Here is a 27,178-nt window from a genome sequence, read left to right on the forward strand (position 1 = left end):
AGAGTTGTCTCCAAAATATCTAAATATAGATCTTATAAAATCGTAAATCTCATCTGCAACACGGACTATACTCTAATCACTAGAAACTCTGTGGAATGTGGGCAGGGCCGTCTGAGAGTCACTTTTGGGAAGTTAGAAAGATTGCGAGCAAACTCCGCCCCTCCTGTAGTGCAAAGAAAGCGATTAGCATCACGGCTTTGTATTTATAAAGCATCGCATCATCTCTCATTGCACAGACTGGACCGACCAGATAGACTGCACAGAGACGATGCCTCGTGTGTGGCAGAACTTATTTTGTGCTGTTGCTTCTCTAGAATCCACCAAAACAATCTGTCCTAAGTTATATTTAACAATTGCCACAGAAAAAGATTTCCCAAATCAAAGACCGATAGAAGAAGTGTGTATACTTTTAATCATTTTATGAGGAACAATAAAACAAAAAGGGTTTTCAATCTAACCATATTTACTATGATTGTATTACTGTTTAGTAGCTTTAATATATATATATATATATATATATATATATATATATCTCATTTAGGTTTCTACTGTAAAACAACTTATCGTTCTGTCTACAAAAAGAACCATGTGTGATAGTTAAGTCCTGAATATGATAAGTTGATGTTAAACACTGAGTGAGTTTCATGAAACCTGAAACGAATGCAGAGCAGGATTGTGTTTTCTTTGATATGTTATCAAGCGTACAGCGTTGTGAGAGTTTGTAGATGTGGTTAATCATTATTTTCCAGCTGCTATCTAAGAATCCACAGAATCGCAGGAGGAAGCTGCTTCATGTCCTCCTGCACAGCGAGCTGCAGTCATGCTGCTGAAGCTGCTGCTCATAGTGTTGAGCTCTCACTGCGTCTGGACCAGAAAGTCTGAACCGTCGCTCGATGAGGCGGACGCGGGACTTTTCAGGGGATCCGACAAATACGACTTTGCCGTGGAGGTTCCTGCTGCAGGGATGGAGTGTTTCTGGCACTTTGCCCACCAGAGTGGAAGCTTCTACCTGACGTACATGGTGAGAGGTTTTACTGCTAACCTGCAGGATTAGGTTTCATATAGTCTGCAGAGATAGAGACGTTTGTGTCTTGATGAATGAAAGCGCAGTAAGGTTTGTTTCTGAGTCTTTTGTCCTCAGGCTTATCACACTGACTTCCAAGGTGAACCCGTTTGACTTTTAAACATGTGATGGTTGTCGCTGTTATGGACTTGCAGAAAGACAAATATGTGCTTACAGCAGAGGTGAAGAAGTATTTAGATCTTTAATCATAACATAACAATACCACAATGTAGAAATACTCTGTTACAAGTAAAAGTATTTGTATCAAAATACTCTTAAAGTACCAAAAGTAAAAGTACTCACTATACCCATTTAGAATCACACATATTATATTATTGAATTATAATTATTGATGCATTGTTGTGTTCATCTACTGCTGGGTAGATTAACCTTTAGTAATACTCATTTATTATTTAATTATATTTTGTATTAATGTTCTAAATCTGCACTTAAATAAATAAATGTAGTAGCGAGTAGAAGTATAAAGTTACTAATTGACAACAAAACTTTATAAAAAGCCCATAAACAAATACAATTAAAATAAGTGTCACAAGGGCCTATGAGGCTACACATTGCTGCTTAATAGCAAACAAAAAAAGAAACAAAGCAGTAAAGTAATATCTTTATGAAGCGTATACGTGATGACTGGTATTGGTGGTCGAATGTTCTATAACGGAGAAACGGACAAAGTATCAAAACTAAAAAAAGAAAAGAGTCGTTCTGCAGATCACTACTCGCAACTGAAACAATCAATTCATTTTTATTACATGTTTTGTTTAAGTTCAGGTAATGAAGGAACTCGCAGTGCATCAGTGAGGCTCAATGAGTTTTTAAAATATATTTTGGACAACAATGGAGCTCTGTGGCACAGAGGAAGAAGATACGTCAGGCTCTGATACACACACAACACTTGTTAGTAGTCGACGGTCTTTTCATGGTGTTTGTTGACTTGTTTTAATATGTGCACGCAGGTTCAGTGGGTAACAGGGATGGCCAACGATCACCGGCTGTTTGTGACGGTCAACTCTCCGCAGGGAGAACTCGTGGCTTCAAAGAACGACGCCGTCGGTCAAATGAACTTCCAGACCGAGGTGACAGGTAGGATTACATTACAGTTAATTTAGCTGACGTATTCGTCCAAAGCGACTTACAATAAGTGTAAACAACCATGAGGATACAACTCAGAACAGCAAGAATCTTACAGGTACATCAGCTTCAAACAGGTGAAATCTTTTTAAATGCAGAAGAATAGCTTCAAATAAGCCAAACAAAAGTGCAGCATACAGAAATAAGAATCTTTATTTTATTATTGGCCAAGCTGCAGTCGAAACAGGTGAGTTTTCAGTCTACGACTTTCTGCTGTCCTCACATCAATGGGGAGGTCGTTCCACCATTTTGGAGCCAGGATAGCAAACAGGCGGTTTTATTTAAAGGGTTATCTGGGTCCCACTCGCAGTGAGGGAGCAGCGAGTTGATTGGCCGATGCAGAGTGAAGTGAACGTGCTGGGGTGTCTGGTTCGACCATGGCCTGGATGTAGGAAGGGGCTGATCCATTCACAGCACGGTGGACCAGCACCAGAGTCTTGAAGCAGATTCTTGCAGCTACTGGTAGCCAGTGAAGGGAGCAGAGCAGCGGTGCATTGTGGGAGAACTTGGGGAGGTTAAATATCAGTCGGGCTGCTGCATTCTGGATGAGCTGTAGAGGTCGGGATCCTCAGAAACACATTTGATATAAACAAGAAATATATATATCATCTCAGGTAACTGCAGTTTCGTCCCAACAGGTTTTTACCGGATGTGTCTTGGGAACCACAACCAGTTCGGAGGCATCAGGGTCTTTGTGAACTTCGGCGTCATCTACGAAGGCTTCGAGGAGTCAAAGACAGAGATGGAGGAAGGAGAGAAAGTCCTCAACAGCACGTTGGCCGGTATTGAGGTATTTCAATTCAAGTTTACTTAATGATAGAAAAGGATTCCTTTCAGGAAAAAGATTGATCTGTAGCCTATTACATCACATCACAGTTCATTTTGTCCAAAGCGACTTACAATGTGCAAACAATCCTGAGGATAGATACATACATACAGTTACATACAAATGACAGAAAACTATATAATGTAACATGTCTGCTTTAGGAGAGTGTGCAGAAGCTCCAGAATCAAATCTTTCACATGTGGCGTCATTACAACTTTGCCCGCATGAGGAAAGGGAAGGGCCACTACCTCCTCCTGTCCAACTTCAACTACATCACCTGGTGGTCGGCGACCCAAACCCTCGTCATCCTCCTGTCCGGATACCTGCAGCTCCTCGTCCTCAAAAGACTCTTCCGCACGGACTCCAGCAGGCCGCGATGCTGAGAGCAGAACGTCCAAACATCTTCTACCATCGCTGAGTCAAACCCTTCATTTGATACATGTTTGGATCCCGCACACTATCTGAAGCTAGAGACCGAAACACTTTACTGAGACATTTATGCCCCGTTTCCACTGCATGGTGCGGCTCGACTCGACTCAACTCGCTCTTTTTTGGTTTTCCGTAAGAAAAAGCCTTGTATAGCACCTGGTACTTTTTTTAGTAGCATCTCAGCCGAGGTTCCAAGCGAGCTAAGCTAATACTAGACGGTGACGTTAAAACACTGCAGACCCGTGATTGGTCAGAGAGAATCGTCACCTGCGCGTCATCTTGCACAAACCCAGTGTGTCACAGTCTGCTCCAGTACTTCTTACCTCAGCCCAGTACTTTTCCACACCCCGCCTCCTTCTCACCTCACCAGCCAGCCACTCCCAGCTCATTACCTCACCTTGGGCTCAGGCTGCTGCCAATTAATCAAGCCCTTATTTAAGCCTCTCCCAATCATTGTTGTGACACAGTGTGTATAAATAGAAAACTACCGTCAACAACAAATGTAATTTTTCAACCCAGATTTGTTTTTAAATGCCAGCTGACATAACTATGCTGTACACCACGCCTTACATTTGACGAAATGCAGACGCTCCTCCTTTTCACAGCAGTTCAAAGCAGCGTTGCTATGGCTAACAACTGGTCACTCCGCCTACACCAAGAAGCGAGAATCAGTGGAAAACAAAGCACCTGGTACCAAAACTGAATCCAGCCGAGTGGAGTCGCACCATGCCGTGGAAACGTGGCTTTAGTTCCTAAAACTACTTTCTTATTGTCTCCAGTTCAGTTCATATCTTTCAGATTTGTCAAAGCTTTTTTATGTGCCAACTTTTAAATAATGTGTTTATGACGCCAATCATAGAATAAAATTCTCTACTCCACATTTATCTGTTGGTATCCTTTGTTTGATTGACATAAAACGGCTGTAGAGGGTCGATTTCAGTGACGTCAGGCAGGATTTCTACAGTTTGCAGATGATGCTGTCCTCCTCACTGGAGTTATATATATATATATATATATATATATATATATATATTATTATTATTTATATATATATATATATATTTTATTTATTTATATATATATATTTATTTATTTATATATTTTTATTTATTATTTATTTTATTGATCCCAAATTGGGAAATGATTGTGTTACAGCAGCAGGTTATCGGGCATTGCACAGGAGTAAACATATACATATCAACACTAGAAATATATATATATATAGAGCATGTATAGAATACACAATATAAAATATAAAGAAATAAGTTAGAAAACACAAAGTAGTACAACTAAAATATAAACACAGGATTGACATACTATATACATTAGACAAGTGTGCAAAGTGCAAGTAAGTAAAAACTCTAAATATTTCCCTCCAGTCTTTATGCTAAGCTAAGCTAACTGTCTTCATATTTACCATACAGACATACAGACATGAGAGTGGTATCAATCTTCTCAGCTCATTCTCCTCCAGAAAGCTAAAATGTTGTTTGCACATGTGATTGGTGCAGCTTTAACTCTTGCATCCTTGAACAGGATAAGCAGGTTTAACAATCAGTCAGTCGATGTTGTTAAAACTCAAATGTACTTTCATTTTCTTCTAATTTGAACACTTGGATTGAGAAAGGAGTCTCGTCAACAGGTAAATAATCTTTTATGAGATTTTTTATTTTCACTGCTGTTCTGTAAAAATCCCTGTGTCAGTTTTTCATGGACTTAAAAACACTTACCAGTTTTTAGCTTTGTGACAATTAATACATTTATCAATCCCGTTGGTTTTTAAATGGTTTCTTTTGCTAAAGAATCCATCTCAAATCATGGAGGAACATTCACACGATTACTGCTTTTAAAGTCTGTCTTAAAACAATCGTCAGGTGACAATGTGAACTTTTAAACTGGTTTTGCTTGCTTTGATTATTTCTCCGGTCACCATTAAAAGATCCTTTTCTAATGCAATGTCAATGTAAGAGTCGCGGGACAAGATCCACAGTCCTTATTCTGTGAAATAATACATTTCATAGTTTATCTGAAGCTAATATTTGGCTTCCCCCCCAATGTTACAATCTTTTTAGTACCAAATGCCCTTGTTGTTGAGCTGCAGTGGACTGACGGCAATACAAAGAGATCATTTTGTGCTAAAAAGACTTTAAAAGATATCCCCTTAAATTTGTCTAATTCAGACTGCTGACTCCTCATTTTAATTTATTTTAATGATTGCAGCAGATTTCTATTTTCAAAATGTTGACTTGATTTAAAGAAGGATTAAAGGAAGGTTCAATTCCTTTAATTCCTTCTTTATCTATTTGGCACCAGATCATGTTGCTCTGTAACTGCTCGAGCAGGAAATAAGAAGCTGTTTGCATACCAACATGTCTGTGTTTAAAACCTGTTTCAGGTGGCCAACAAAAAAAGATATTTTTAGACCCAGATAACCAACAACTCCTAATCCTTTCAGCACCATACCCCAACAACCCTAAATCCTTTCAGCACCTTGCCCCCAACAACCCAAAATCCTTTCAGCACCATACCCCCAACAACCCCTATTCCTTTCAGCACCATACCCCAACAACCCTTATACCTTTCAGCACCATACCCCTCATGACCATTTGTAGCCCCACATGTCTCATCCCCATCTGCTGCATAATGCCCTCCATGACAATGTCTAGCTCCATGTCCTCCTTCCCTTTCTCCACCACCATTGCCTCCAATCCTGCCATGAGCATGATGGCCCCAATTGCTTTTTTTTAACACAAAATACATCCTTTGTAACAAGATATGGTTCCAATTTGTTTTTCCTCCTAGAACAAGGGAAACACGCTGTAAAAAATGAAATCTTTTCTGTAATAAGTGAGGACAAAGAGGGATGGGCAGGAGAAAGACTCACTGCAGTTGTGAATGTAAATTAGCCCATACCTCTTACCTAACTGTATAATGTCAGGCTGGATAATGAAGCGAACCAAGCTAGCTGTATTTGGCTGTTTGGGATGAAAACAAAACATGGACTGCAGAAATACTCTGGGGTTGAATTAGCAGACATAAATCACGGCAAAAATATTGCGTTCAATTTGAATGCAACTTTAGAAGTCTAGATGTTTCTCTCAGGGTGTGTTTGGATCATATTTTTGCTTCGCTTTATTTGTACAAATTTGTGGCATTGTGAAGGCAAAACTTTAAATGAAGGCCATAACATTTTTATGGGAGCTTTTGCACTCATGATGCGTAGACTGCAGCGGCACGAGCACATCCCGAACGGGCACTGCACTAGTGTGATTAAAATGTTCACTAGGTCAGAATTTATTCGGCAAAGGCATTTCTATAAGCATCAACTTTCTTTTGACAAAGTCAAAGACCACCTCAAGCGAGCATAAACATTTTTGCCGCAATTGAGGAACTTTTATCAAATTTTGTTGTTTCCATACAGCTTTTCTTATGCAATACTTTAAACTGCACATAGAAATATGTGAGTGAGAACATGGCTAGTCAGACATTCACACACCTCAGCTCCAGTTCACCAGACTTACTTTCAAGTCAAGTCACTGTTTTGTTCATTTTCACTATTTAATTTGAATCTAAGCTAACTGCCTCTCTGTCTCTACAGCTTAACATGAATCCTAAACTGTCCCTCGTGGATTTTGCCTTGACCCTATGTTCAACAATCTACACAATCGTCCAGAATGTGAAGGTCAACAAGGACCGCTGCCAGCAAGTTGTCCAGAGAGTGAAAGCACTGGAGGGTCTCATCCTCACCATCAAAGAAAGAGGTCCGGACCAAATCTCTGCTTGTATGGAAAACGCTCTGATGGAACTCTGCAGCAATCTTGTGGTTGCCAGGACACTGATGGAGAAATTCCTACGAAGGAATTATATTAATAAAGTCCTGAAGTCCAGCCATCAAGAAAATCTTTTGAAAGTGGACAAAACGCTCACTGATAACTTCCAGGTACTGTCGGGGGCTCTGCTCATTGAGCAGGGAAACACGCTGCACAAAGTGTATAAAACTGTTGCAGAAAAGACAAGCCATGGACCTCAACCCAGCACTATGCCTCCCATGACAATGTCCAACCAAACAGCCTCTATTCCTTTCAGCACCATGCCCCCAACAACCAATATTCCTTTCAGCACCATGCCCCAACAACCCCAAATCCTTTCAGCACCACACCCCCAACAACCCCAAATCCTTTCAGCACCACACCCCCAACAACCCCAAATCCTTTCAGCACCACACCCCCAACAACCCCAAATCCTTTCAGCACCACACCCCCAACAACCCCAAATCCTTTCAGCACCATACCACCAACAACCCCAAATCCTTTTAGCACCATGCCCCCAACAACCCCAAATCCTTTCAGCACCATACCACCAACAACCCCAAATCCTTTTAGCACCATACCCCCAACAACTCCAAATCCTTTCAGCACCATACCCCTACAACCCCTATTTCTATTAGCACCATGCCCGCAACAACCCCAAATCCTGTCAGCACCATACCCCAACAACCCCTATTTCTATTAGCACCATGCCCCCAACATCCCCTATTCCTTTCAGCACCATGCCTCCAACAACTCCTAATCCTTTCAGCACCATACCCCAACAACCCCTATTCCTTTCAGCACCATACCCCAACAACCCCTATTTCTATTAGCACCATGCCCCCAACAACCCCTATTCCTTTCAGCACCATGCCTCCAACAACTCCTAATCCTTTCAGCACCATACCCCAACAACCCCTATTCCTTTCAGCACCATACCCCAACAACCCCTATTTCTATTAGCACCATGCCCCCAACAACCCCTAATCCTTTCAGCACCATGCCTCCAACAACTCCTAATCCTTTCAGCATCATGCCTCCAACAACTCCTAATCCTTTCAGCATCATACCCCAACAACCCCTATTTCTATTAGCACCTTGCCCCCAACAAACCCAAATCTTTTCAGCACCATACCCCCAATAACCACAATCCTTTCAGTACCATACCCCAACAACCCCTATTCCTTTCAGCACCATGCCTCCAACAACTCCTAATCCTTTCAGCACCACGCCCCTCATGACCATTTGTAGCCCCACATGTCTCATCCCCATCTGCTGCATAATGCCCTCCATGACAATGTCTAGCTCCATGTCCTCCTTCCCTTTCTCCACCACCATTGCCTCCAATCCTGCCATGAGCATGATGGCCCCAATTGCTTTTTTTTAACACAAAATACATCCTTTGTAACAAGATATGGTTCCAATTTGTTTTTCCTCCTAGAACAAGGGAAACACGCTGTAAAAAATGAAATCTTTTCTGTAATAAGTGAGGACAAAGAGGGATGGGCAGGAGAAAGACTCACTGCAGTTGTGAATGTAAATTAGCCCATACCTCTTACCTAACTTGCAACTTCCGGTGCTGAAAAATTAAGCTAATGGTGAAGGGCCATACAAACTGCAGTTCCTCTAATGGCCACTTGAGGCTCCTAAAGGGAGTTATCTCCATAGACTCCCATGTTAAGATGCCCAACTTTATAGCAAAAATAAACATGTTTACAGCCTGGTTCAAAAGAACATTTTGATTTCTATAGCTAATTTATCTTATATTAATAAAACTATATATTACACGACCGTATAAATCAACCAATCTCACAATCTCTAGTGTCGCAGCCCCATTTTGTTTCTCTGGAGACAAGCCCCCCCCGACAGAAAAATACACTCACTCTAACAAGTAATTTGATTTCATATTCAACCCTTTAGTTTTTGAGTATTACACTTCCTGTCTCCTGTATTCATATTTTATTATGCTAACATTAGATATTTACACAGCTAACAAACATGTTAAGCATTACAAAGAGTAGTTAGCTAGTGCATTTGTGAATGTTACTTGCAACTAACAAAGTGAAGACATTTTTGTGTCAGAATGCTCTGAAAATACTCGCAACCATCTATTATTTTTTGCATATATTCAAGGGATTAAAGGATTTAAAGCACTTTAAACAATGTTTTAAATGGTAAAATATATATTGTTGTATGTGTAGAGAAAATAACTTCTTATTGAAACATGTTACAGAGAACTTTAACAGTAACTTCAAGACTTGAATGTGGAAATTCATTTTTGACCTTTTTACCACAAATCTGTGATAAAACAGAAAGTTCACTTCATGCATAATTATTATTTTGTCCTATTTTTAATGATTTGTAAGAACTAATTATGGTCATATTCTCTTTAACGGTCTTTTACAGATTAACTTGTGCAGGATCTGTATTTTTAAAAGGACATAAATCATACTCTGCATTAAAGGCCAGTGTCTTTGCAAGTGACTCACTTTCACGACTTGGTTCAAATATACATATAATCATATATCTAATATATCATATATATAATCTTTATCCAGAAATAAATGCTGAGGAAAATATTCAATTTCTTGAGAAAATAAAAGTTATACTTATAAGTTATAAGGAAATTGCAGCCATACTCCATAAACAGTGATATCAATATTTAATGGCTTAATGTGGCTTACACATGGAACATAACATGAGCCTTAGAGAGCTGGATCATTTTAGGATAATAATGTAAAGATGTACCACGTTTCCATGAATGTTTGTGGGATTTAAAGGCTTTTCTGTGATTCTGCACAAAGAATCAATCCCTCATATAATATCATGGAATTACTGAAGTTGAGCATGAAGTAAATATGCTCAACCACAGACTCTGTGATCTTATCCCGACTTACATAAGACTAGAAAAAAGCTTCTTAAAAAGGGTAAAGGCCCTGTCACACATATCCGTATGACAGAAACTTATGCCGGCGCATACAAAAATGTGTCAGTCCAAATACGTCCATATACAGATACGCATGTCTAGTGCATCATTTCCTAATACAAAATGTATCAGACGAATGCCCGACGAATGCATAAGATATACAAAAATATGGCGTGTACAAAATATCAGCAACACGTTAGTTTACGTAGATATAAGGTAAGATACAAGTAGTATTCGTTAAGAGCAGGCGGTGTTACGCTGGGGTGCGTTGTTGAACGCTGATGTTTTGAGCATGTTCAAAATTACCGGACGTACCCGTCGTGTGCTTCATAAGATATGCAGACGTTACGTGACGTTAGACATTTGTGAATACGGAATACGTACGTGAATACTTACCTACGTAAATATAGTACGTAAATACCTACGTGACTACATTAGAGGTACGTTAGATAAAGGCAACGTCGGCTGACGTGAACCCTACAGCCAGTTTATTGATAACGAGTGGATAACCTATTCCTACCCGATGTTAAGATGATGCCTGATGACGGAGTAACTTATTAAACGTGTTTCTACAGTACAGCTAGCGTTCAGCATTTTAGCCGTTCTCCAGCATCAGCATGACGTGAACCAGATGGCACTTTTCCAGCTGCGTTGTCGAGACGCTCTGATACTTTTTAAATAAGTAAGTTATACGATATCAATGTTTGACATACGTATAATAAGTTGTTATGTATGCGTCAGCTACAACACCACTGTGGAAAAGTTGGACGTATCTGGACTCTGACACATTTTGAGCTAATTTTCATATACGCCAGCATTTTTCTGCCATACGGAGCTGTGTATGTCTGGCGTGTTTGGCGAAACGTCTACGTCCTTCAAACGATCACAACATACCCTTAATTTATATCAACCTATTGCCGATATTTAGTATGCGCCGGCATAAGTTTCTGTCATACGGATATGTGTGACAGGGCCTTAAAAAACCGTAAACTTAAATGTTCGATCTTTGGACTGTGGACTGCAGATGTTTACAGGTGAGCAGTGAGATTGATAACAATATAAAAATGTCTGTTTTCAAAAAGAGCTTAAGGCAGCAGATGTTAATAAACTTTGTCAAAGCTTGAATACACTAAATGTCTGAGGATTTCTAAACTAGTTCTTCTAATCTGAAAACTATTTAATGTGTCCTATCATTCTCCCCACGTCATGTGTCTGTTTATTACATCTGACCTGCTTTAAACCAACGTTCAGACCAGGGGTCACCAACCTTTGTGATACCGAGAGCTACTTCAAGGGTACTGAATAACACGAAGGGCTACTTGTTTGATACAAACTTCCTGAACAACATAGTTGCACGGTTCACCTTTAAAGATAATATTATCATTAATAATCATAATAAATATTCATATATGTGAAGAGACTGTCTGATCACATGTTAATGTGAATTATTCCTCACAATGATTATTAACAATGATTTATGGTAGGAAACACAGATATATTTAAACATAAAACATTATTGAGTTATAGAGTTATCACATCTCTGATAGTTTTGTAAATATCTTTATTGACAATTTTGTATGAATGAGCACATTTGTAGCATTTTGTTCAAAATGACACTAGTTATATTTAGTACAAAGTATCACTAACATTTTATAGGAAATCATCAACTGTCACATCTTCACATCATATCCTCTTTGTATAAACCACTAACTTTGTAACATCGGAGAGTGGAGATTACATCGGAACCTTTCTTCTCGTCTTAGAGCAGTGTTTTCAATAACATCATTGCACCTTACAAAACCTCTCGGTCGGAAAAGGCTTTCTTGTACTTTATTTAAAATGTGCAGCTCTAAATGAAGCTTCCGTTAATTTCTGTGACTTTTTCACCGGCCTGGTGAAAAGAGATGCTGCTGCCCAAAGCTGCTTTAACTCACGGCTTGTTCTGCCCGCAGTGCTGCAGGTGGGTAGTTAGTTAGCATGGTAGCTTTTGTGACATGTACCGAAGTGTCTCCACAATATGCCGCTTTACCGTTGCCCCGCAAATGAGACATACACACTTTTCTTTCACCGTTGTAAAAAATTATTCTTCCTCCCAATCATTGTGAAAATAGTTAGTTTGCTTTCGCTTTACTGCCATGTTTAGCGTAAAAAACGCACCTAGCGCCCCATCGTAGCTGCTCCTGCTAGATTGTCTCAGTGAAAAGAGAAATGGAAATTTAGCTTGCGCGTGGAATTGAACTCTGACCCCAGACAGGGTCCGAGTTCATATATACATGAAACATTATTGGTTTTTTTAATTCTATATTCAAAATTGTCATTTTAAAATAAAGAATAATTCAAGTGTTATTGATTTGTTTTTCAAACAAAACAAAACAAAACAATTAAATACAAATTTTAGACGGAGCTCCATGGTGACCAGTAGAAGAAGCCGGAACTAGTGCGGGAGGTAGAGCACTACCAGTTGGATATGGTGGAGCTTATCTCCACGCACATGGGAAACGATGGAGACACCTGGAGAGGTGTGATTGGGAGAAACGGCCTCTCTGATCTAAACCCGAACGGTCGTTTGTTGTTGGACTTCTGTGCTAGTCAGGGAATGGCCATAACAAACACCATGTTCGAACATAAGGATGCTCATAAGTGTACGTGGTACCAGAGCACCCTAGGCCAAAGGTCAATGATCAATTTTGTGATTGTATCATCTGATCTGAGGCCACATGTTTTGGACACTCGGGTGAAGAGAGGGGCGGAGCTGTCAACTGATCAGCATCTGGTGGTGAGTTGGATCAAGGGGTGGGGGAAGACTCTGGACAGACCTGGTAAGCCCAAACGGGTAGTGCGGGTGAACTGGGAACGTCTAGAGGAAGCCCCTGTCCGGGATATCTTCAACTCATACCTCCGGCGGAGCTTTTCAGACATTTTCGATCGGCACCAAGGTGCTTCTGGAAAACCGTCCGGCACCTCAGGAGGGGGGAGCGGGGAACCATCCAAGCTGTGTACAGCAAGGGTGGGACCCTGCTGACTTTGACTGAGAAGGTCAAAGTCTCAGTGGTGGAAGGAGCACTTTAAGGAACTCCTGAATCCGACTAACACGCCCTCTATTGTAGAGGCAGAGCTGGAAGCTGATCGGGGGAGCATCGTCAATTTCCCTGATGGAGGTCACTGGGGTAGTCAAACAACTCCACATTGGTAAAAGCACAGGGGTTGATGAGATCCGTCCAGAAATGCTGAAGGCTTTGGGTGTTGAGGGGCTGTCTTGGTTGACACACCTCGTCAACATTGCGTGGAAGTCTGGGACAGTGCCTAGGGGGTGGCAGACCGTGGTGGTGGTTCCCCTATTCAAAAAGTGGGACCAGAGAGTGTGTGCCAACTACAGGGGTATCACACTTCTCAGCCTCCCTGGTAAAGTCTACTCCAAGGTGCTGGAAAGGAGGGTTCGGCCGATAGTCGAACCGATGATCTGATTGGTCCTGATCGTGGAACAACGGACCAACTCTTCACTCTCGCACATATAATCAATAATAATACATAATAATACATCATAATCTATTTGATGATTATATTTTTGATTTATTAAAGCTGCAAACTAACTAAAGGTATCAAATACATGGAGTAGAGTAAAATAAACAATGTTTCCCTCTGAGATGTAGTGGAGTATAAGTATAATACAACCATCAAATGCAAAGTACAAGTACATGTGTACTTAATAAAGCACTTGAGTAAATGTGCTTAGTTACTTACCACAACGTTCCCACTCCACTCCATCTCAGAAGGAAATATTGTTCTTTCTACTCCAATACATTTATTTGACGGCTTTAGTTACTTTTAAGATGAAGATTTGACACAATGGATAAAATAACAACCTTTTAAATACAACACATTGTTAAAGACTGGTTTCTTTTACTCGAGTGGTATTTTCCATGCATGATTTCTACTTGTAAAGGAGAATTGTTCCTGTAATGGTCCTGGATCTGAAACAAGCCAGTGTGTGGAGGATGCACTTTCCCTCTTGTCCGGCAGGGGGCGACACACAGACACCTGCTCCTCACCGACACCAACGAGCTGCAGACGAAGAAGAGATTTGGAGGTTTTGGAGGCAACAAAACAAACCTCTGCATGGACACAGTTATCTCCCTGTATATACTATCCCGAGAGAGTTTAATAAGTGTGTATGTAACCACATTAAGACGGTGAAACAGTTCTGTGTGTCTACATGGACACCAAAGCGCCTTCTCTGCTGAATGCGGTTCCTCCTTACGGACATGTTATAGCCAGCGAGAAATGGAGGAATTCGTCCCTCATTCAAAGTTTAAAATGTAATTAAATGTTTATTTTTTATTACTATTCATTCATTTATATTAATTCATTTTATTAAAACAGCCGAATGACAACATTTTAACATGTAACGTTTGCTGACGTCTGTTACAAACTTGTGCCAGACGCCATTAAAAATTTCAATGTTTAAAGTTAGTTTCGCTTAAATGCAGGTAAACATGCCGTTTAGAATATCACTGTTCAACCTGTTTCTAATACTTCATACAATCTTCAATTCGGCTCAAATGTCATCAATTTAAAACGGTTTAATTTAGTTTTATTAAGCCTAAACTAAAACAAAACAGAAAATGTGAATATGTCAACCTGGACTGAAAATGGTGCGTTTCCTTTGACTCTCTGACATGTTCTGTACTAAATGATTCATTAAGATCCGTTTCACATGAATCGATAGTAAATAAATGTTTAGTTGCTGCCCTACACCTTTGTTACATGTGTTGGCCAGACTAAGATTCATAATGAACATTAAGTTTGATGTAAGGATTCTATTTCTTTGGTTGCACAATGTACATTACATTATTGAATGTGTGCTTCATGCGTCCTCCAGTTTGTGATATCTTTCATGTTCTCTGCTCACAATAAAAGCTTTAAAAGTCTGTTGAATGCCAAATGCTCCCTGACAAAGAAGATGGAACAATGACATGTTCTTGTCTCCCTCTTTGTTAAATACTAACAATGTTTCAGTCTCAAAGTAAAGGAAATGACCTCGTGAAGAATTTGGCTGCAACTAACCTTTTGTTTCATTATCGAACAATCTGCTGAATATTTTCTAGATGAATCGTTTGATCTATAAAATGTCAGAACATAGTGAACAATGACTTCCAGTCTCTCAAAGTCCAAGTAAATGTCTTGTTTTATCACTTTAATGTGATATAAAACAGAGAAAAGCAGGAAATCTCCACATCTGAGACGCTGAAAGCAGCATTTTCTGCCATCTTTGTGTAAAAAGTGAGTTTCCAGTTGATGTATTATCTAAACAGTGTGTTATTGTTCTGTCGATGGACTGATGCATCAGTCGACTGATGGTTGCAGCTCTAATGAGCTCTGTTTGTGCTGTAGGTGGAGGAGTGAAAACCCTCTTTGAGAATGAGCTTGGCGTGGCAGATTTCCACCTGCCCAACAAAAGCTGCATCCTGTACGTGTCTGAGTGCGACATCATAGCAGGAAACGGCTACAAGAGGAAACTGGTTCGCTACAGAAACGTGAGTTTAACGAGACAACAGACGAAGCCGTTTTGCTGATGTTGTTCTGGCTGATATGAACTGTGTCCCTCTTGTTTTAAAGAGCAGCAGCAGTTTCCAGGAGCTGGTGTTGGTGGAGAACACCAGACTCAGTGAGCAGTACTTCTCTGCGGTGCAGAAGTTTGTGGTGTTGGACCTCGGATTGACTCTGCTGCCGGTCAGCGGGCAGACTGAGGCCTCGCAGCTCATCAGTCAGATGGTGAGTAATGAAGACAAACCAATAAATACAACTGTGATTCTTTGTACGGCTTCTTTAGAAACGTCCTCTTATCTGTGTCATTCAGTGTCCCCTGCTCTTCTTCTTTAAGCAGATGTTTGTTGATGACATGATGTATCCTCACTATTCTCACTGTTTCCTTCTTTCTGCTCAACTCCAGTATTAAGGAGGAAGGCTTTGTTCACACTCATATCAGGACTGCATGTGGCATTCACAGCCTGCAGGTGCACAGTTGATGACACATTCATGTGACACAAGTCCCATTTGCAGGATTTGTAAAAAGTCTTTAGAGTTTGGAAAATGCTTCATTTGAAGCGTTGTGTCTTCAAGGTCAGGAATACGCTTCAAACTGAATAAACTGCTTCAAAATGCTTCATTTCCAACAGAATCTCATGTAAACCAAAAAGGTTTTACTGTTGAAATGAAACAATCCCGTCATCATGTGTGTTTGTTGTCTCATCACAGAAAGCAGATCCACAGATAAGCATTAAATAATCATGATCCAAAAATACAAAGTTAATATGAACACAAAGACAATATCCACTGGTGTGTGTGTGTGTGTGTGTGTGTGTGTGTGTGTGTGTGTGTGTGTGTGTGTGTGTGTGTGTGTGTGTTTGTGTGTGTGAAGGGATTCTGTACACTCTGCATTTATAGTGACACTGTAGACGTGATGATGAAGCTTCCAGAGTCTGGAGAGCTTTTACTTGATGTTCCTTGAAAGTGCTTGAATTAGTTAAAAAGCTGCATGAACCTGCATTTGTGTGTCTCCAGGTTGACGGGGAGGGCAGAGAGAACCCCTTCAGGAGCAGGAGTTCCTCTCTGCTGTTGGACCCACTGGTCCTGGCTCTGGTGCAGCATGTCCCTGGGGTCGGCAGGGTCAAAGCTCTGGCCCTGCTGCAGCACTTCTCCAGCATCCACCAGCTCTGCAACGCCGCCCCCGACCAGCTGGAGCACATTGTGGGTCAGGCTGCGGCTCAGCAAATCCACAGCTTCTTCCACAAACCCACTGCTGCTGGAAGCTGAAGGCTCCAGTCTTTATTGAAGCAGGAAGGTTTGGATTTAATGCTCATACAGAAACACTTTGGCTCACATGGACACCAACTCTTTATTTGATTTCTAAAAGGAATGTAACATTGCAGCGTTTCTGCAAGTGTCCAAACTTTAAGAAGCGTTGTCTACTGTTGACCAACCGCCCGACATCGCTGTCAGACAGCTGACATGGCTTCAGATGGAGAGCTTGGACATTGACAGGTGTTGTCATTTGGACGCTGACTTTGTTTGTCTCTGTTTGTTTTTTGCACTCTGCACTTTTGCATCCACACAATAAATAAATATCCGTCACTTGTAGCATCAATTGTCCCTTTTATACCTTTTGAGTTCTTCCTTTTTCATTCTGTTTGAACTTCTTTTGTTCAGTAGTTTTAAAACCACAGATCATTTTGGGTCCACCTGGTCAATGCAGCAGTAAAAGACATGTTTCACCAACTTGGTACTAAAGCCAACATCCAGCAGTTTCTCTCCAGAGAAGTTGAGAAAGTGGTCCACGCCTTTATATCCTCCCGCCTGGACTACTGCAGCTCCCTCAGTCAGTCGTCCCTGTCGCGCCTTCAAATGGTCCCAAACCCTGCGGCCGGGCTCCTGACAGGTACCCGCTTGATGTTCTCCTGTATCGCAGACCTTCTAACCTCTTATGTTCTCTGCAGGCCCCTCAGGTCAGCTGACCTGGAGCTCTCTGCTTTCACACGGTCTGAACTCAAGCTCAGGGCTGAGCGCAGCCTTGCTGTTAAGTCCAGGCTCAACACATACTATTACTACTCGTGTTGGACGTGTTTCTTTTATTTGTGACTTCAGCTACATGCTCTCTGAACAGCACTTTGTAAAACGTGGTTAAATGAACTTTATAAATAAATGTCCCTTGATCAGATCAACTCTTATTGTATTTTAGAATGTTTAAAGTGTTGTGAATAAAAGTGTAGTAACATTAAAGCTACATGAGTCTTGTCAGAGGTCGGAGGTCATGAAGAGTAATGCGTGTACAGTGGGTTACTGTCCCTCATGTGTTTGTGATGTCTGATAGATTTGGGGTTGTACTGTATGAGCTTTGCTTGACTAATGTGTATTTAAATGTCTCTTCTTTCAGCTCCTATCTGGTTATTTGATCCTGTTTTCAATGTATATGATTTATTGTGACCTGTAGGATCCTGTGGAGGAACAGTTTACACACCGAGCAGAGAAATGTTAACCAGCTGTTTGTGCCTGATATAAATCTTTAACATGTAAATTCATAGTGAGAAAGTGGAAAAGACTACAAATGATCTTTAAATATGTAAGCGCTGTAATAATGTATTATCCTCGTAGCATTTAGCATCTTAACAATACAATCAGGTGCAACAGCTGTTTGCTTTTGTCTCCCCTGATCAAGGAGTAAAGTGGCACCACGACCTCCTCTGGACTTCAGGAAGCAGCAGGTGACTTTGTTGCAGTTTCTGTCATTTATTGTTTATGATGCGGAAGAAGAGAAAGGTTTGTGATTTTGGAATGAGCTCAACAAACTACAGACAGCCTGTTTCTGAGCCTTCTACAGAGCACTTGTATTAATTACACTTAGAGTTCACTGTGCTCCTGCAGTCATGTGATCTGCTTCACCATCAGACTGTAGTTCTTTATTAAGAGCATGTCCTCATATGGACACAGGCTGCAGTTTGTGATGAACTCCACTAGAGGGCGTCCTCAGGTGTCCCTTATTCTCTACTAACTATAGCACAGGTTTAGTGACTCTATCAGCTGCTGGAACACCTCCAACCTTAAATAACACCACATTATCTTACACCACCAACTGTCTCAGATGTGAAGGGGTATTACAGCTGCTCTGAGAACAGCTGCTGTTTTTAATCTCATGATTCGCTGTCGTTATAAAACACCATCAGCTGTTCTTTAACTTTGATATCAAGCAGAAACAAAGAATTTAATTTTCTTTAGTTTATTGGAAAAGAAAAGAAGATACAAGTCACATGACTATTGTCTCTTTATAAAATGCTCTTCAGTTATTTGTAGCAGTTATGCAACATTTCTTATATAAACAATGATCAGACAATAACAAGTACAAATACTTCTTATTTATGAGTAAAAGGAGTTAAAGGCAGGTAAAGCAGTTATTAGAACACATTAATAATATTAATCAGTAAAATGTGTTGTAGTAAATAGCAATGTGACAAAACATGCATTGATCAGAATAAAAAACAAACATGTATACACCATACAGCCCCAATAAATGTCCTTTTATTACATTATGTGATAGTGAATCTTTCTGTAGAACATCACATGTTGGTTCTACTCAGTGTGATTGACAGGAGAGATGATCAGAGGGGCAGAGTTTTTACCACCATCATTAAGATAGGGACTGAAGTATGGGTAGAGTTTCTCAGTGAATGTGCAGCCAGTAAAGGAGTAGATCAGAGCTGCAGCATCAACATCATAAAAGGAGACCAGACCCTCCTCATAATCCACAAACACCCCCACCTTCTCAGGCTCAGACTTCCAGAGAGAGAGTGACTGCAGGGTCAGCAGAAGCTCTATACTTATTTACATTCCTCAAACATATCGTCCAGTAACCATTCTGAGGAGACGCTGTGATGCTTCCCTTCCTGTTGATGGACTCTCTGGCCACTCCTAACCTCCACCCAGTCTTCTCTTTAACCTGAACCTCGTAATAAAATCTTCCTGAAGAGAAACTCTGCTTTGCTAAAACATTAACACAAGTATTCAAATCTCTCTGGATTGTCTGGGAGACTCTTCCTCACATCACCAATGTTTAACTTGTTTTCCATCATCAGACAGGATGAGGTTAGGGATGTGCTGTATGAAGGTCGAGTGTCAGATCCACTGCAGACTGCTGGACCCTCTTCAGCTCGAGCAGCTTCTTCATCTGTTCACTGAGCGTCTCCTCCAGCTGACTCACAGCTCTCCTCACAGTCCCCTCATATGAAGGTAGACGGACGCTGACTTCTGTCCAGTCCTTGGTGAGTGGAGCAGCGTTCAGGAAGCTGAAGCTTTGTATGACGTGGAGATGATCTTCAGATGTTGAGAGCTGCTCCACCTCAGTGCTTCTCTTCTTCAGCTCAGAGATTTCCTGTTCCAGCTCTCTGATGAAGCCTTCAGCCTGTTTCTCTGTCTCTCTCTGCTTCTCTTTGACTGTGTGGATGAGCTCGGCCTGGCTTCTCTCAACAGACTCCTTCAGAGCGGTGAAGACCTGAACACCACCTGCTATCTCTCTGTCTGCATCTTCCTTACTGAGCTCCACTGAGCGTTTCATCTCCTGAATCTTCAGTTGTCCTCTTCTGGATCATCTGCTGAATGTCAGCCTCTGTCTTCTCCAGCTCGACCTTCTTTCCTTCATATTCTTCCTTCAGAGGAACAACATCATGTGTCTTGTGGTCTACAACAGTGCAGAGCATGCAGACACACATCTGGTCGGTCTTACAGAACAGCTCCAGCTGTTTATCGTGCTTCGTACACATCCAGCCTTCCAGGTTCTCCACAGGGTCGATCAGCTGATGTCTTTTCAGGCCTGTCCTTGTCAGATGAGGCTCCAGGTGAGTCTCACAGTAGGACTCCAGACACACCAGGCAGGACTTCAGGGCCTTCAGTTTGGTTCCAGTGCAGACGTCACAGGGAACGTCTCCTGGTTTAACAACTTGTGTCTCTGAGCTGCTGCTGCTGGCTTTCTGTTGAGCTGACTGTCTGAACTGAGCAGCCACCTCAGAGATGAAGGTATTGACCCGCAGCTCAGGTCTTGTGTTGAAAACCTCTTTACAGTTGGGACACTGACACTGGACATTAACCTCCCAGTGTTCAGTGATGCAGGTTTTACAGAAGTTGTGTCCACATGGTGTGCTGACTGGATCAGTGAACACATCCAGACAGATGGAGCACAGAAACTGATCTTCAGTCAGCAGACAGCTGGCAGCAGACATATCTACACTCTGAGGACAAAAGAAAGTGGAAAAACAAAACTGTACATAAATATGATTTAATAATTTGTTAAATATAATCAAAGAATGATTAGTGGAATAAAAGGAGTGATCCAGAACTATGTTGATATATTATATGAAGTGGAGCTCAGATGTGCACCGAGGTGGTATTTCTATGAGATCAGAAGCTCAGAAGATAAGTGATTACATGGAGATCTTTATTGGATTCCATCTGTATGTTTACATCTTTTTTGAAGCCCTCCTCTGGCTGATCCCTGCCTGCTGCCAGTCACTGATATGACTGTAACATTTAAACCAAAGTCCCACCGGGGAGCGGTGAAGTGCGGCCTGCGGCCAAACAGAAGTTGTGGATAGTTTAACTTTTTGCAGCCAAGTGAAGCGAGAGAGCACCCGCAGCCAATCAGTAAACTGATTCCTGTGACTGCTGGGACATGTTGACCTGTGTTACAAATAATGACTTCCCCCTTAAACACATGAACGGCTGCAGAATAATGTACTTATAAGCTACACTTCAACTGAACTGGTGTGAATCTGGCGTTTAGTTGTTTGTTAGTTATTCAAATAAAGAAAATAATAAATAATAATGAGAAAGTCTGATGTTTTAAGTGTTGCAGTGATATCATCTCAAACTCTCTGGTTCTTGTTAATATCATAAAAACTTTAAAATCATAATATAATTCTATTTTAAACCCTCTCTGAGTATAGCTGAGGGGATGAGTTCATACTGGTTGTTGAAAGACAGGAAATATTATCAGCGTTACTTCCTGACAGCTTCAACTAGAAACAGTGAGATTGAGAAATAAGGCTCCTTACCAAAGTGTGTAACACTTATATACATTTTAAAATGTCAATATTATGTCTTTTTTATAAGCAATACAAAAAGTGAGCCATATAATCAGATACTTCACTCTGTACAACCCAAAAAGTATCTATGATTCAGGTTCTACGTCGTGTAATAAACTTCTGTTCAATACAGGAAATGGGCCTGAGAGTGTAAATTAGCTTCAGCTAATGCTAGCTGTGACTGTATTCTGTCAAACCTTAACTACAAAGAGTTCAGTCACTGTGGTTTGGTTTTGACCTGTTTTGTATTTCTGGCCTTCTTACACTTTTATATCTAAAGTGACACATTTCTATAGCATAATATTCTTTATCTGGTAAAACGGATGTAAACCGTCAGATTGTGATTTGAACTAAACTGTGATCACATGTTTAGTCGGTGCATTTGTCTCTGTAGGGCAGTGTACTCACCAGTGTTGGACAGATTCTGCTGTGTTGTTGAGAGAAGCCTGCTGGATGTAGTTGAATGTTTCTTTAGAGAGAAACAGAGAATCGTGTCGACTGCAGCTCTGCTGTCATTCAGATATACTTTAACTTTCAATTCTGTGAAGTTGAAGCTCCTCTGTGTTGCTCCACCTCTCAGTGGCCCGACGCCAACAGGGAGTGGAGGAAGACTTCAGATCCTTTACTGCAGTAACAGTTCTCTTACAGCACTGTGCAAATACTCCACTACAAGTAAAATCACTAGTCATGGAATGGCCATAAACAAACACGACGACAAACACCATGTTCGAACATAAGGATGCTCAAAAGTGTACGTGGTACCAGAGCACCATAGGCCAAAGGTCAATGATCGATTTTGTGATCGTATCATCTGATCTGAGGCCGCATGTTTTGGACACTCGGGTGAAGAGAGGGGCGGAGCTGTCAACTGATCACCATCTGGTGGTGAGTTGGATCATGATAAGTTCTCAGCATCAGTCCACGATGAAGAACAATAATCTTCGTCACTCTTTCTCTCTGATTGGCTTGTTCCTGCCACACATCCATGGAGGGAGACATGGATGATTCCAAAGACAGCTCCAGAGAGAGAGGCAAGGTATCATCAAGACCGGAGTACTCCATCTGAGAGATGCTTCCTGTGTGGAACGTCACGATGCCACTATCCTCTAAAGCACCGACATGAAGTAATGTTTCATGTTCTGGCAAACTGGACGCATCAGTGGAGTTGACTGTGGTGTAAATGGAAACACTGTCACTGCTTGCATTTGCAGAAATGGTGCTGTTTCCAACAAAAATGACATCTGAAGTATTTATCTCCACATGGTGTGTTGCAGATGTGTCTGCAGAGAAGTGATACATGTCTGCTCCGTCATGTGTCTTTTCACCTTCTTGAGCAGTTGCATCACTGTTGTCTTCCACCAGATTGAAGTCACAGGCAATGTCTCTCTTCTTAGTTGTTAAATAGAAACGTAAGAGAGGTAATTTTATCTTTCCATACAGTTCCCTGGCTGTGATATTATCCTCTAATGGATGCTGCTGAAAGTCAGTGAAATCAATGTCAAAATCAGTAAGGTTCCCCCCCCCTTTTCAATTAGTTTCTGTTTTTTACTGTCCTTCATTACACTCTCTCCCCCCCCCCCCTCCGTAAATGTGTCACCTGTTTGTAGGTCTATGCCACACCGACAAAGTTTGATCAGTTTACAGCTGCACAACATTTCACTAGCATTCAAATGAGCAAAGGCCAGCAAGCCTTTCTCCGAAGGGGAGGTTTTGATAGAATGCGTCGCAGAGACGGCCGGTCTCTTCTGTCCAGAGAGCAAAAACACATTTGAAAAATTGAGTTTATCACGCAGGAGAGTAACTCGCCTTGTAGAACTAATTGACAAAGATTTAGCCAGTGAGTTAAACAAAAAATCTGATTCATTTAAGTTATATTCGTTAGCACTGGACGAAAGTAACGACGTAAAAGACAGCGCTCAGCTGCTAACTTTTATCAGAGGGATTAATGACAGTTTTAAGATAACGGAGGAATTCTTGAGCATGGAATCTCTAAAGGGGACAACGCGAGGAGACGACTTGTATGACAAGATGTCTGGTGTCATCGAGAGGCTGAAGCTACCGTGGTGTAAACTCGCCAATGTCACCCACAGATGGATCGCTGAACTTAACAGGAAAACACATCGGGCTGCTGAAAAGAATCCAGGATAAGGTGAAAGAGGAAAACCCTGAGCTGGATGTCATTTTCCTGCACTGCATAATCCACCAGGAAGCCCTGTGTAAGTCTGTATTGCACCTTGATCATGTTGTGAAGCCAGTCGTACAACTCGTTAACTTTATACGAGCAAGGGGATCGTCAATTTATTAAGTTCTTTGAAGAAACTGATGCTGATCACCAGGACTTGCTTTACCACTCTCATGTCCGCTGGTTAAGTTTGGGGAAAGTATGTCAACGAGTGTCAACAACAAATCATTGGCTCATTTCCCCACACTAGCGACGTTGAAAGAGGCTCCTCGACATGTGAACAAATACAGCAAATACTGGACGACCTGCACGGGGAATTCTGCCGTCGGTTCTCTGAAACAGCGCCGCAAGACTTGCAATTGGAACTGATCGATCTTCAATGTGACTCTGTCTTAAAGGAGTAGTTCAACTCTCTTAAACTGGATGAGTTTCATGCTTCACTAACAGAAGCCAGGTTTCCAAACATTAGGAGGATGGCACAGAGGATGCTGGTGTTGTTTGGTTCTACCTACGTGTGTGAGCAGACGTTCAGCGTGATGAACAAATCACGCCACACATCCCAGTTAACTGATGAACACCTCAGATCTGTCCTGAGAATTGCCACAAACTGACACCAAACTTTGATGTCAACAACACTGTTCCCCCTGAAATTAAATGTAAGCTTTATTTTATTTTTAGGTAATGGCTTTTACTTGTGATGTATATTAGTTCACACAAACACTCTCCATCTATTTACTACTAGCCCGGCCCGTCAAATTTTAAAACTCTTTGTTGCCCCTGAGCCAAAAGGTTTGCCCACCACTGGGATAGACGGAATCGGAGTTTCAGACTTCCGGTGGAATCGCAATGCATGCTGGGGTGGCAAGCCTAGAAAAGTGAGCACCAACTCTACAAGGGCCGCCATATTGGATTTCTTCTCTACGTGTTTACATTGTATTTAGCTTATTCTTCAAGCGTGTTGCTTGGGTATGAGTATGAGGTCCATGATCAGCTGGAGAGACAGGGCGGCCGTGGAACAACATCGAGCGACATTAAATCACACATTATTATTTAATGATGATGAGACGAGGAGCACAGACAGCAGGACAGACTTGAAAGTTGTTCAGCCTCTTTTTGTAGGTGTTTTGTTTCTCTTTGTAGTCATTGTATGTCTCCGCTACAGAGTACACAGTACTGCTGAGTTTTGTCCTTTTGTACTTTTTTTTCGGTCATTCAAAACTTTCAGGCTGAATATTCCGATTATTTTCTCGATTAAATCGTTTGGTCTCTTTGTCCAAAACCCAAAGATCTTCATTTGTAGATGATACAAAACAGAGAAAAGCAGGAAATCTCCATATTGGAGAGGCTGAAAACAGCATTCTCATGACATTTTTGCAGGAACATTGAATAAAAACCAAAATAGTTGGCGATAATCTTTATGTTGATCGATTGATTGAGAACAAAATGTACAAAGTCCTTGTTGAAACTTGTTAAGAGTGCTAAAGAAAACACTTTGAGGAAAGTCCCACTGAGAGAGTTCAGCTAACAGGAGCGTATAAATATATAAATCAATATATATATATATATATATTAATATATAAATCAATATATCGAGAGGAACGATGACTTAGTGTAAAGTGGATGCCGATGCAGGTGGTGTTAATGCAGGTGTGTGTGAAGCAGCTGATCAATGATCGTCCTTATTGGTTTACATGTGTCTCCACCCAGCGCAGAGGAAACAGACTTTAGCCGTCTCCTGCTGATAGAAAGGGTTATAATGTATTTTTATTATCTTTAGTTCTGTTGCTTCAACATCAACTGGTGACCATGCTGACTGTTTACCTGGGACACTTATGTTTTGTAACATCTGTGCATGTTCTTGTCCGGTTATATTTTGAAAGGTCTCCTGTCAGTTTCTGCATGTGTGTTTTTCCTTATTTTAATTATCCATACCTGTCCTTTATTACTCACCTGCCACTGATTGTGCCACCTGCACACCTGTTTATACACTTTGGATGTGTTTGCCCTGTCTGGCTGACCTGTGAATGCCCGTCTGCTTCTTCAGTTCAGACTTTGTCTTTTTGAACTTCACCCTCTGTCGTGCGTCTCTGCGTTATTCTCTTCTCGTATATTCACTTATCTGTGTCAGTTTATTGCAGTAAGTTACCGTAATGTTGGAGTCGTGCATTTACAGTCTCAAACACTTAACAAACATGTAACACACACATTAATGTAACACACACATTAATGTAACACACACATTAATGTAACAGGAACATTTAACACACACATTAATGTAACAGGAACATGTAACACACACATTAATGTAACAGGAACATGTAACACACACATTAATGTAACAGGAACATGTAACACACACATTAATGTAACAGGAACATGTAACACACACATTAATGTAACAGGAACATGTAACACACACATTAATGTAACAGGAACATGTAACACACACATTAATGCAACAGGAACATGTAACACACACAATAATGTAACAGGAACATGTAACACACACATTAATGTAACAGGAACATGTAACACACACATTAATGTAACAGGAACATGTAACACACACATTAATGCAGCAGGAACATGTAACACACACATTAATGTAACAGGAACATGTAACACACACACATTAATGTAACACACACACATTAATGTAACAGGAACATGTAACACACACATTAATGTAACAGGAACATGTAACACACACACATTAATGTAACACACACACATTAATGTAACAGGAACATGTAACACACACATTAATGCAGCAGGAACATCAGATATAATATAAAACATTTACATTTACTTAAGTAGGTTACATGTTTTGAATGCAGGACTTGTACTTGCGCTGCAGTATTTCACAGGGTGTTATTAGTACTTTTACTGCAGTAAAGGATCTGAGTGCATTAAGATTGTTTTGCATGACCACCAGTGGCAGTGACAGCTGTAAGGTTCTGTGTGAAGATGAAGTGTCTGTGTGTTTGTCTTGTTACTGTTATTACAGATATGACCATGAAACTAGCTGCTGTGACAGATTATGAATATGACAGTTGACAATCTGCTCTACACCTTTGTCCTCCTGCGGTGAGTTATGCTTCTGCTTCAAGGATATGATATTAAGATCCTGTGAGTGTGAGAGCAGAAGCATACATACTGTAACACCCGAAGGG

The 27,178-nt window shown here is 40.9% G+C and overlaps 2 protein-coding genes and 1 pseudogene across 2 annotated transcripts; 2 read left to right on the forward strand and 1 right to left on the reverse strand.

The window, feature by feature from the left end:
* Positions 1-803: 803 nt before the first annotated feature.
* On the forward strand, positions 804-4,342 carry LOC115009236 (transmembrane emp24 domain-containing protein 6-like). The gene is made up of 4 exons (XM_029433105.1): positions 804-1,021; positions 2,035-2,161; positions 2,848-2,999; positions 3,197-4,342. Exons 1-4 carry the CDS (start codon positions 821-823, stop codon positions 3,416-3,418), a joined length of 702 nt encoding a protein of 233 aa, XP_029288965.1. The 5' UTR covers positions 804-820; the 3' UTR covers positions 3,419-4,342.
* Positions 4,343-14,266: 9,924 nt separating this feature from the next.
* LOC115009238 (Fanconi anemia core complex-associated protein 24-like) lies at positions 14,267-17,260 on the forward strand. The gene is made up of 4 exons (XM_029433107.1): positions 14,267-14,515; positions 15,591-15,733; positions 15,816-15,971; positions 16,761-17,260. Exons 1-4 carry the CDS (start codon positions 14,413-14,415, stop codon positions 17,010-17,012), a joined length of 654 nt encoding a protein of 217 aa, XP_029288967.1. The 5' UTR covers positions 14,267-14,412; the 3' UTR covers positions 17,013-17,260.
* A 1,693-nt stretch (positions 17,261-18,953) lies between these two features.
* Positions 18,954-22,310, reverse strand: LOC115009214 (E3 ubiquitin-protein ligase TRIM39-like; annotated as a pseudogene).
* Positions 22,311-27,178: the final 4,868 nt, after the last annotated feature.

This window comes from Cottoperca gobio, chromosome 6 (genome assembly GCF_900634415.1).
Source record: "Cottoperca gobio chromosome 6, fCotGob3.1, whole genome shotgun sequence".
NCBI classification, from domain to species: Eukaryota; Metazoa; Chordata; class Actinopteri; order Perciformes; family Bovichtidae; genus Cottoperca; species Cottoperca gobio.